At 41.6% G+C, this 12,419-nt stretch overlaps 1 protein-coding gene across 8 annotated transcripts in view; it reads left to right on the top strand.

Moving 5' to 3' along the window:
• RALGAPA2 (Ral GTPase activating protein catalytic subunit alpha 2) overlaps positions 1-12,419 on the top strand; it is a 139,304-nt gene that overhangs the window by 79,723 nt on the left and 47,162 nt on the right. For all 8 annotated transcript variants that reach the window (XM_087774665.1, XM_087774664.1, XM_087774668.1 and 5 more), the window contains 2 exons: positions 769-927; positions 6,145-6,272. In XM_087774665.1, coding sequence (XP_087630791.1) covers positions 769-927; positions 6,145-6,272 — 287 coding nt within the window. The remainder of the gene's footprint in view (positions 1-768; positions 928-6,144; positions 6,273-12,419) is intronic.

The raw sequence follows: 12,419 nt of genomic DNA, 5'->3' as shown, positions 1-12,419 counted from the left end.
ATTCTCTTTATGCTTTGGGCTGGCATTCTGCATGTGGATTAAATTTTAACTTTAAAGCTTACAGTTGAAACTATTGTGCGTAGCTTGTACATGATTGCCAAGTACTTTTTGCCATCTGTTAGATCACCTCCAGTTCCTCCAATAACAAAGCAAACACTCAGGCTTTCAGATGCATTTTGTATATGTCACGTTTAAATTTTATCCATATTTTGTGCAACTGTGCTCCAAATAAAAAGGTAACTCCCACAGTATTTCCCATTCTTCTCCAGCTCACTTTGCCCAGATATTTTGCTTATGTTTTCAAACAAAGTCCTCCCCAGACAGAGTCAGCAAGGAAAATATTTATAATACAATAAATTCAGTAATAGTGGTTCACGATGGAAAGTTTCTTGACATCCTGAGTGAGGGCATTTCACATTTCTGTGACAGCTACCTTATTGTAGCTGGAATATGATGTTCTGTTGGTGGATGTTTTGTTCTAGTAATTCAGATTTCCATCTTAAATTATTGTAGGTAATGTACATTTACATATTGTGCTAATGGCTAGTCTGATAATTACTTAATTAAGCCATCAGACAACAATGCGTTCTGAACGCAGCAAATTATTTCGCTGATCTTTTCATGAGCAACTGGAGAAAAACAATATTTTAACTTTTTCTGTAATGAAATATTTCTACTATTGAGCATTGTAATTCAATTTGTAAGCCATGACCCCTCATAAACTGTTGTTATCACTCTGATTAATAAAGAGCCAATTTGCTGTTGCAGCTTCGTCACTTGGGAAATGATGAGGTTCACATCGTCTGGTCTGAACACACCAGGAACTACCGCAGAGGCATTATACCAACAGATTTTGGAGATGTTTTAATTGTTATTTATCCAATGAAGAATCACATGTTTTTCATAGAGATAATGAAGAAACCGGAGGTATGTTTTTGACTGCTTTATTGGATCTATCGTAGTGTTATGCAAGTGACCAACAGTTTTGTTAATTAAAGCTCAGTGTTTTAGTTTGGGGTTTTTTTTCCAGCAAATACAAAATACAGTCTGTCCATCTCAGTTTAAAAGTACGCTCAGCAATGAGCTTTTTTTTTAAAACTAGAATTATTAATAGCGATCAAAATGGTTACTAATTCATTTTATATTCATGCTTAGCGCTCAAAGAAATATTTCCGAATTCTCAACCCATAGGAGTTATTGTACAAAGAACAATGTTTAAAATCATTGTGGATTTCCAGTGTGAGGCAATAAATGCAAAATAATAAAGATTTAAGTTCCTTATTTGCTATTAATTCACCCCGTACGGCTTGGTTACTGTTGTACGTATGGTACCGTGCATAACCTCACATGTTTTTGAGACCGTCGTCATAATCTGACTCAATGGGACGATGTAGGCGTTGGATATTTGAGGTGTAGTATTTTCTGTTTAAATCATTGTTATGCGACCACATTTTAGACACTTTTTTGAAATAATGGATTTTTTTTCTTTGCAAAATGTCCGGGGGGAGTGTATGTACATCTGTGCATATCTGTAAAAAAGCTACTTTAATAAATGCTTGTCTGGTACATTATGGATGCAAAAATGCATGTAAAATATACTTTATGAAAGTAATCAGTGTGATAAATACAGTTTCCCTTCTATGAGGGACAATATTTGTCCAAGAGAACAACCAGCTGTGGAAAAATGCATACATCAGATGACACATTTACCTGCTGTATACAATATTTTTTGAGCTGTGAATGACAGCTATTATATATTAACAACCAGTGGTTTGCCAGTAGACATTTCAAACTTGAAAATTTTTTATAAATTGAAATAGTGGGGTTTTTCCTGCACTTGATTTTGAGCTCTGCGATTTCCTTCTTGGTCATTTTAGCTCTTAATGTTCCATCAGGAAAACCAGAATTTAGCGTTAAGAACATGCTTGAAAATTCTGTGAACCAATCGAGAAAAGCTATGTCATCTTACATATTAGTCAAAAATACCCAACGGGCAGAAAGAATAATAGCTAACTGGGAATTTAGTGTTATCCCTACATTTAAAGTACAAACCATTACAATGTAATAAAATTAATCCAGACATTTCCAGGGCAAGTGTGGCTGACCTTTTGTTCACCAGCTACTGACCCCAGGGTGAATGAAAGAGGCTTGCAGAGAGAAATGTCTGTTGTTTGGCTTCAGTCCCTGGTATTTAAATTGCATTCCCTAATCAAATGAAAAGGCTGTCCTCTCTATCAGGTTACAGAATCCATGGCAACATTTGGCCTTTTATATACATAATGTTAGCCTTTTTGTTTGCATCTAAGTAGAGACACCTGGAGCAATGTTAACATTAACCGATTTAGCATTAATAGCTTCATTATATAAGAATTTCTGATCAGATAGCTGTTACTTTTGTTATATTGCTTCAGCTTGTATTGTTTTCATTTTTTATCTCCCTGCTTGGCAACCGGGCAATGATTTGCAAATTTTTTTTGTCTTGATTAATTAAGCAATATAATTATCAGGAACCGTGATGCAGTCTTTGCTCGACAAAGCTTCTGAGAGAAGACAATAGTAAGTCTGTTAGTGTGAATGCATTCCACGCGTCACAGATGCATGAGGATATTCTGAACAATGAGACGAAAAGCTGCCTGCAAAAGAGGACAAAGAATGCCAGGCAGACTCTACACACTGCACATACCGCCAGGGACATACTGCGGGTTCCCTGGGACACAGATGCCTCGTTAGATTGCAGCTAGTCATCAGAGATTAATTCTCAGCCATTTGGTACAATAATTTACCCATTCCCCACTCTTTTAACTAGTGCTGCTTGCTATAGAGGGGAAGTCTTTGTGCTCAAAAGGTTTATTTAACCTTGCCTACTTTTACTGCGTGCAACAGAAATAATTATTTTTTTCTTGGAAATTGTAATGAAGCAGGTGTTTGCAGTGGGCTGAATATTAATTTTTATTTCATGGATAACTTGCATTGACATTTGGAGTACTCGGGGAAGGGGATATTTCCCTTACTCTTATTTTTAATCGATTCCTGTCGAAGCATAATACATTTTTTGTAACCATTCAAAACACTGTTTCCCTCAAATGGGCGTTTAATACCAACTTACAGAAAAGTATTGAGCAGGGAGCACGTCCCTGTGCATTCAGTTGGTCTCCCCCCTCGAACTCCTCGTTAAGGCAGAGCCCCCTATACAGATGGAAGCTGACGATATGCGAGTTCCATTGACTTTAATGACCCTCCGCGTGGCCGGTAGATCTGCTCGGGAATTAATAATTCCAAGCTTTGTGTCCGTGCGGGCGTACGGTCTGGCTGCGTGCTCCTCGTGCGGCAGCGGGCTCTGCGGCGCCCGAGCCTGCCGGGGAGCGGCGAAGGCTGCTGGCTCCGCTGCTGCGGTAAGGCAGGGCAGCGATGCCTTCGCAGGTCTCCAGAGGGTGAGCCCCGCACATCGAAAAAGCTGTGAACCAATTTGCGCAAACACTGCTCTTGGTTCTGGTTTCACGTGGGTTACGCTTACTTTTCTTTGGTAATGTAAAATCAGTTGCTCTCACACAAAGCCACTTCCATCCTTTGCATTGTTTTCTCTTTCCATCTGCCAGCGTATGCCAACTTTCGGTCGTGAAAAATGTGTACTTTTTGACAAAACGTGTGCCTGCGACACAGCTCTTGAAAGAATCTGTTTGATTATTTGAAACACGCTTGAAAAAAGCGTGTTTCCCCATTTAATGAAAGTCGCTCCGAAGAGCACCCATTGCGCTCGTACCGGTACGCTGTGGGGCGGCGGGCGGGGATGCTAAGGAAAGCTCTCCGCTTTCAGGGTTCAGCGTGAACTAGCCCGCTTTCCTGTTTCCAAGGAGTTTGAGAGTAAAGTATGATGTATTGGAGTTTGACTATTAGACTTTCAGAGAAAACAATTATTAAACTTTTTGTTTTAAAATGTCAGACAGATTGGAGATATTTCTGGTAAATTTGCTGGAGAGTGTCCCCTGACAGATTTTTTTTTTTTTTCAATGTGAGCATATGCATATATGTGTATGTATTATATACACCCACATATATAAAGTGTATTAAATATACACACCTTGTCTATATTTTAAGTACAGAAATTCTGTAATACTATGTTAAAGAAAATCGACCGCACTCCCTAGGCTCCAGGTGGTTTTGAAACAGTGAAACAAAGTCCTGTAAGCAAAAATTGTTTGTCAGAAAGTCTGGCAATGAGCTTCCCTGTACAGCAGCAGATGTAAGTGCTAATTAAATATCTGGTATTGGTATGTCGGTATAATTTTAATACTAGTATGTGCTTAACCTCCTTATTGGTACTTGTATAAAAATCTAGTTTTACCTTTTTTCTCCTTTTGTCAGTACTTGTAAACAGAGTTGTGTTAAATATTCCACTTTAAAATGTTACTGCTTAAAGAGGAAAAACTTGATGCTCTAGAACATTATCGCTTTGGTCACATAGGTTTTCTTCCTGTCCCCTCTCTTTCCAGCTGCCTAGATAGTAATGCTGGCATAAAAAAAAAGGCAAAACCACTATGGAAACATTTTACACTAATCTATTTTTGGGGGGGTGGGTAATTATTTTAAGTAAAGGAATGACAAAATAACTGTGTGAAAAGACAGCTGTCATTTGCAGATGTTATATTAAAACCAAATTTCTTCTGTAATTCATTGCCACTTCTAATTAGAGGAATTCCCTAGATGCAGGGGATTTATATTATTCCCTTTGTCCATTTATTGAATGACTGTCACAGTCACCCACAAGCAGTTGCAGAAGAATAATAGAGGGTATTTATTTATGTGATAAGCCCCTGTACAGATGGAAAAAAATCCATAGCTTAAATATTGATAATTGCTGCTAGCTTCTGTTTAGGGTTTTGGTTGGGTTTTGAGGTTGGTTTGGTTTTTTTTTTGGTTTGGGTTTTTTCATTTTCATTTTTTTTTTTCACTTTGAGTTTGTGAAAGGGAAATGAGTTTGACTGCTTGTAAATACTAAAATTTATTATATATTTAAATATTGAAATTTTCTGCGTTTGACATGGCAAAGTCTGTTATGTGTATGCAATTCCGGACATTTTTTGCTTTTATAAAGTGTCTTTTACCTAATATAGCCTTTATCTGAAGAGCCATATGTCACCAAATGGCATTATTTGGTGGTTTCCTCTGGAGGTACCCCCGAAGGAACAGCGTTCCGACACCTTGACGTGCTGTGCTGGGATGGATGTGTTTGTGCCTCTGAGAGGGGGTAGTTTTCAGCCATCTCCTCTGCCTTCCACAGACCTCATTATCTTCAATCAGCTCATTTTTTTTTTTTTTTTCCCTTCAGTGAAGTCCGTGGAAGGAGTTCATAGAGGATTATCTGAAACAAATACTTCTTTGCAAAAACTCCTGCCAATGTTGGATTCAGCTAGTGAGTCAGGGTCTCCTGTTGGGATGCAAGACAGAAAACAGCTCTTAATATCTACTCAAAATGGAATATCGATTTCAAATTCGGAGATGAATTTTGTTCACGTGCATAACAAGCTCACGTTTACCCAGTTGAATATTCTGTCAAATGTGCGTGTACATGTAAAGTATACTGATGGCAATCATGAAAGATTTAAAAGCTTAAAATAGAAAATTAGGGGATTAATATCACACTGGAAGTTTTGGTGTGGAAAACAATGCAGTCACACCGTTCTACGGCAAAATAATGTACTGGTCTTCTATAGTAGGTCTGATGCTTATTAACCCAAATGTCAATAATATAATGCAAGCCACAGCGTGTTGTGCTAGCAAGGGTACCTACCGCCCGTGCTGACCTGGCTGGCAATGGCCCTGCAGCTGCAGCCCGTGGAGGTGGTTTGTTTCTGTGGTGTTCTGCTGTGCTCGGAGGGGTCTCTTTGTGCCTGTGATCTAGAGAGGAGACCTAGAGCGAGCTAACACTTGTCATGTAACCAAACAACTTCACCGTCTGGAGCGGGGCAGTGTGAAACTTGCCTCCTCTTGCCTCCCTCAGGCACAGATGCCCTGCTGTGAACACCCGCTGGGAGTCGGGCTTGTTGTTCCTGTTTGTGATTTTGGAAGTTGCTCCCATGCTCTACACTAACCTTTCAGCTTCCGTTGGCTTGGCTTTACAGGCGTTGTTTTTATTTGGGTCCACAGGTGCCATTTTTCGGTCCTCTCTTCAACGGAGCAATCGTGACTGCAAAGCTGCTGCCAAGCCTCATATGTGCCACGTGCATCAATGCCAGCAGAGCCGTCAAGTCGCTCATCCCGCTCTACCAGAGCTTGTATCCTTTCCTCCCGCTGGGGCAAGGCTCCCCTTGGTAGGGTTCTTACTTCTGAATGCTCTTCTGCAGAGAGGTAAGCTTTAGTGAAAATCCTTCCCATTTGATTTTGTCGGAAAAGGTCAAAGCTTTCTTCACATCGCGCTCAATGTTTTCAGTCGTTCGCACCCAGTTGCCATGCAGTGTTTTAAAAATAAGGTCATAACATCACAAGAGTGGTCTCACCAGCAGCTTCAGGCAGTCTCGCTGGTGGTGGACTTGGACTTAACACTGATGCTTTGAACTGTAAGTAATGGTAATACTCAACTTCTGTTAGCGTGAAAGAAAATTATCTACAGCGTATATTAGGCTAATACGCAGAGCTCGGTTGTATTCTTATCTTATTCAAAGAAGTGGTCCAATTGACTTTACTTAGACTTATTAATGTAATAAGACAGAAGGGATTTGGCCTCAGATACAGATGTTTCAGTTCCCGAATTCCAGTTTTACTCCAGCTGTGTCTGTGTTTGGGCATTGTCAGAACATATTTTCTATCGGTTGCTGGAAGATAACTAGATGGCGTGCTTCTCTGTTGCAGGAATTGCAGCACAGACTTTTATTCTTGTGTGATATACAGACTAACAGCATCATTACTGGTTTTCGCTTAATCGAGGGTTTTCTCATAATGCCATAAGTACGGTAGAAACATTTTATAGCTTGTTGTTGTGGTTTAACCTGGCAGACAGCTAAACACACAGCCGTTCACTCGCTCCCCCACCTCCCCAGTGGGATGGGGGAGAGAATTGGGGGAAAACAAAAAAAAAAAAAGAAGAAAAAGTAGAATTCATGGGTTGAGATAAAGACAGTTTAATAGGACAGAAAAGGAAGGGAAATAATAATAATAATAATGATGATAAAAGAATATACAAAATAAGTGATGCATAGTGCAATTGCTCACCACCCGCCGACCAATGCCCAGCCCGTCCCCGAGCGGCGGCCCCCTGGCCAGCTCCCCCCAGTTTCCATACTGGGCATGACGCCATAGGGTATGGAACAGCCCCTGGGCCAGTCGGGGTCAGCCCCCTTGGCTGTGCCCCCTCCCGGCTCCCTGCACACGGGCAGGGGATGAGGAGCTGAAAAGTCCTTGATTTAGTGTAAGCGCTACTCGGCAACAACTAAACCATCAGCGTGTTATCAGCATGATTCTCATCCTACATGCAAAACACAGCACTATACCAGCTACTAGGAGGAAAATTAACTCTATCCCAGCCGAAACCAGGACATTTGTTAATCGCATCACTTATCTCAGGACCAGCACTCGCTGCACTTGATTTCTTTGGGGAGATTTTGAGTTAGTATTTTTCTAACCATGTGACTTTGAGAGTGAGTTTGTAAACGGCATGTTTTGATCTTTGAAGGAATGTTGATTAATTAGTTTGAGCCGCACATTTTTAAAACACAAAATGTCCTCAAAATACTGTTTTGTTTTTTTTTTTTTTTTAAAGGCTAAATTATATCCATCATACTTCGCAAAAGTAGTCAGAAATTAGAAGTAGCATTGTGGTTAAATAAATTTGTATTTTATTCACTTCATTGTGTACTCGTTGTACAACAAAGACAATTGGTGGTTGTTGTGGAAGCAGCTGAATGCAATGCACTGGCCGCAAAACCGTGGCAGTACCTAACAGATGATTCAAAACTTGCCAGGTTTTCCACTTTTGTTTGATGAGAGAGATCTAGCTAATTGCTAAAATTCTTCTATGCAGAATTTAGCTTAATCCATGTGCTTCTATGGTTAATGTATACTAATAAAATGGCAGTGTAGTAAAAAGAACATAAGTAAGAGCGGTTACAAGAATGAAGAGATCCTGTGCGCTCCTTACTGCTACGCCAGCACCTCGCGCCGGGTCGGAGTCCTCCGATTCCCGATCCTGCTCATCTTTTGGCTTGCAGCGTTTTGTGAGCGAGCAGCGCTCCCCAGCCTCCTGTGCCCCTGCTTTCCGACAGGGTCTCTCTGGGTCCCTCCTTGTCCCCGGGGAAACACGAGCAGCACAAATATGATCGCACATGCCACTTCTCGGCATATGTTGGAGGTCTAGCTGAAACAGCATCTGTCCCCAGATTCTTTTCTTCCTTTTTTGTGCCTGCTTTTGCACCAGCGATATCTGTAGTGCATCAACTGCTGCTTGTCCGTTTGATAAATGAAAGCGGATTGAGAAACTCCTGAAACTGGACAAAGATAATGTGGTGGGAAGATCCCATCAGGATGACACTGGAGTGGGAGAAAAAGCTATCCACAGCTCTTGCTATAGATAATGAAACACTTTTTTCTTACAGAAAAGGTCAACAACAATTATCCCCTGTAAGCACAAAGGTATACTAACATTTTTAGTGAGCCAGAAATTGGAATGTAAATGTCTAGGCGTGTAATGGTGGTGGTTGGACCTGTCCAGAGCAGTAACACTGCTGTGTAGCTCCCAAAGGGTGCCTGCACAGTCAGTGACTTTGCTCTGTGTTCGCTTTGCTGGCTGCTGCGAGGAGAGCAGGGGGAAAGCGGACCCAGCAATCCGGACAGTAAATGAAAGGGGTTAGTCACTGTCAGACTGGAGATGCAAGTAACTCGAAGGTGAAATAACTCAAAAAATTTCAACAGAAGGGAGAAGTAAAGAGCAACAATCCTGGAAGAGTGGCGGATGATGTTTGGCAGCACATTAGACCTAACCTTGCAGTTCGGGTGGGTGCAGAAAAGCCTGCGTAAGGCAGAGCTGAGGAGTGGTCCGCCGCTTCTGTTTGTCACGCGGGTCACGTTAAAAGTCGGAGTCCGTAATAGGGGTTAGTAGCTCAAAATTTGCTTGATTCACGTGTGGTTAGAAATTGATTGAACGCTTCACCTGGTATAAATGGTTCAATGGTGCTAAGGCACTGGGTCCGTGGTGCTTGCGTTGGAGCAGCAGCGGGGTGTGAAATGCCTGCCGGGAGCCCGCTCCCGCCGGAGCGGAGCCCCGGTCCTCGCCCCTGCCCTGCAAGGTGCGAGGGGAAGGAGCCGGCGGCTGCGGGAAGCGCTGCCGGCGCGGGGTCGCGTGCCGGGGAGCTGGGGCAGCGTCTTGCCAGCAGTGACAGCTGAAGTCACTTGTTGGAAAGTCTGTAAACTCCGGTTACAGCTGCACTTGTCAGGGGCTTTAAGGGAAGTGTAATCAGCCACAGAGATTAATTTGCATCTCAATTAGGAAAGAGTCAGGAGGAAGCATAGGGTCTGTTGCTGGAAGGTTGTGGAAGAAATCTCATCAGGCACAAAAGGCTCCCAAGTCTCGGCGCTCCAGCGAGCGGAGGACAATATCCGAGTCCGGTTTCCATGGGGACCAGGGCCGCAGAGCCGCGGGAGAATCTCGCTGTGCGCTGTAATCGCTTGGTCATGATGACACAAATTCCACTGTCGTACCCAAATACACTTTTCTGTTGGAAATCCCTTTGAAAATGAGGAAGGTAACTATGGCAGACCACATCAGGTTTTTTTAATCTATTTTTTATGTTTATGTAACTGTTTCTGTTTTAAGGAATTCATTAGGGTGAGAGAAATACTCATTAAAAAATAATTAACTGTATTTAAACTTTAGTTTAAAGCCATTCTGGCTACAAGTTCTTTGTATACATCAAATGTCATGCGATGGCATTACACAGGAGCAAGACCAGGGTCGTTAACGCATAGCTCGGTTGTCTTTTGAATGGTTAAAGCTCAGTTGTCTCCGTAGTTGCTGCAATGTTTACACGGTCATGGATGATTATACATTAGTATATGTTGGAAATAACCATTTTTTCAGGAGCGCATTTATTCTCGATGCAATGAAGCATTGAGACTGAGTGGCTGCAGACCATACTAATTGGTGCTCTCACCATCCTTGAGTAACTGTTGAGTCTGAGGTAATGTGTTTCAGCAGCCTCACCAGTCTGCTTTTTCAGGCGATAATTTTTACTTTAAACATGCCTGTGTATTTTATGGAAATCACAAACAATAACGTGGTTTAAATTATCTAAGAACAAGGAAGACTAATATTTAAACTTACTAAAATTGCGGTTCTAAAAACGTACATATTTAGGCAAGTTTTTGAGAGCATTAAAGCCACCTTTTTATGTGCTGGGGAAAGGAAGGAACAACTAATCTCACAGATGAATAATTATGTATCAAAGCGAAAGTTCCTCTTAATTAAGCCCAGTCAAAGCAGAGGTTGCTAATTGTCAGCATTTAAGAGTCATGCGAGCCTAGAAGCAGGATGCCTTAGGAGATGAAGCCAGGGCATTCATCATTTGTGCTTCGGTGCAGTGCCTGGGCAATTGCGATGGGGTTGAGCAGGACCGACCCCCTAAGCAAGGCTCTGCTCTGGTTCCAGTGATATTGAGTATTTCAAAAAATGGTAGGGGGGGGGTGATATAAAACCGCATCTTTGTGCTCTCTTCCAGCTTACATTACAGTAGTTGTATGCTGGAAGGGATTTTTGAACACTTGTACGTTCTGGAGTCCCGGTCGCCTGAAGCTGCAGTAGCGCACATCTTTGGGAGCTGGTCTTATCTGTAAAGATAAATACTGGGGGGGGAGCAGGGTTTGTATTTAAGTCTTTGTTATGGGTCTGATTTACAGCTGCTGTTTAAGCTGACAGTTTTTACGCTCAGGTGCTAGTAAACCTCCAAATATGAAAATGTAACGAAGTCTGCAGGTGTCAGGCGCTTTGGCTGGTCCATAATTTAATGTTGGTCTCCAAAAAGACTTTGGGATTTGGGGATAGGGATGTCTGAGCAAAAAGCTCCCCTTCGAATGCATAGGGAAATGCAAGTTGGACTACCCAGAGTCCAGATTGTCTTTCAAAATGATGGAGTAAGTTTCCTCGCTCCTTGAATTAAATTGTTCTTGTTTAGAGATTTGTAAGTTGGTCTCAGGTTTTACTTATGAACTTTCATAACCAGGATGCTTATTCTTTTCCATCTCATATGTTTCATAATAACAAGAGAGGTAAACATCCTAGGTTTTTTATATCTTTTATCATCTACTTTTTAAAAAAGTGTAGTGCAAAATTATCTTTGCAATTAAGACAGCCATTCTTTAAACTGCATTGGCTGAAAGACCTGGTTTGTTTTAGAAAACTGTGTAAGTGTAAGGTGGAGCAATGCTTTCGGAGCCTTTTCGCCCGCTTCTTAACTGGAAAGAAAAAAAAGCTTCTCAGAGTTTGAAAAATGGCCACAGTGATGAAGAGGAAACTTTGGTGAATTGCTGGCACGATCTGCGGAGTTTGTGAAGCGGCCCCACGTACCTGAATGTAAATGCCTGCATCTCTGTTTGCGCTCTTCTACTGAAAAAACCTGCTTGTTAATTGAAAAAGGATTTTGATGTTATTTGTAGTATCTTACCACTGTTTGTTTTTTTTTTTTTTTTTCTCCACCATTGCAAATAACTATCGTACTTCCAGTCCTGCCTGGTCTCACAAACTGAATTTGAAGGAAAGCAGGAGATGCTGGCGCGTCTGAAATGCTACCCTAGCTTCCACCAGCTGGTTGTAAGCGACCTGCTGGAGGGGGTAGAGCGTCCCGATGCGCAAGCGTCGCTTGGCTTCTCTCCTCTGTTCTTCGCTGATTTCTCGTAGGCTTTGAATTCTTTTTGTAGCAATTTAAGCTGCATGTGTCTTCCTGTGAATGAGTAAATAGGGAGTTAGTTCCTGATGGGGTTTATTGGGAGTGAACAGGTTTATTATAAAGTTATCTTTTTAAGCAATCTCACTTTAAGGATAAATTGGTTTGGTCTTACGGAAAGAAAAGGGCGTTGCTCTTATTCTGCCTGTTGATTCCTGTGTTTTTTTCATACTCTTCTATAGCATCTTGATTAGAATATGGTGCTGCGTTACTCTGCAGGGGATGAAGAGGTAACTGACGGGCTGGGCGTGCAGACTCGTGTCCGTCAGTCACTGTTTTTGCCATCAAAACTGTCCATTTCAGGTAGCTGTGCCAGGGTTCTTGGCGATTTAATCCTGACAGATCTCTGATATAAGCTGTGCTGCTTCTGCCTTTTTCGTTAATATAAATACGATTATATAAGGGCCAACCTAAATATTCTTAGTCTGGTGAGAAGAAAAAAATGACTACAGTGGCAGGTTGTGGCGTTGTTTTCAAAGTTGTTTGCATTATTTG

This window comes from Nipponia nippon, unplaced genomic scaffold (genome assembly GCF_047370975.1).
Source record: "Nipponia nippon isolate SJK-2023a ecotype South Korea unplaced genomic scaffold, ASM4737097v1 scaffold_4, whole genome shotgun sequence".
Taxonomy (NCBI): Eukaryota; Metazoa; Chordata; class Aves; order Pelecaniformes; family Threskiornithidae; genus Nipponia; species Nipponia nippon.
This window is presented reverse-complemented; position numbering and strand designations above follow the sequence as displayed.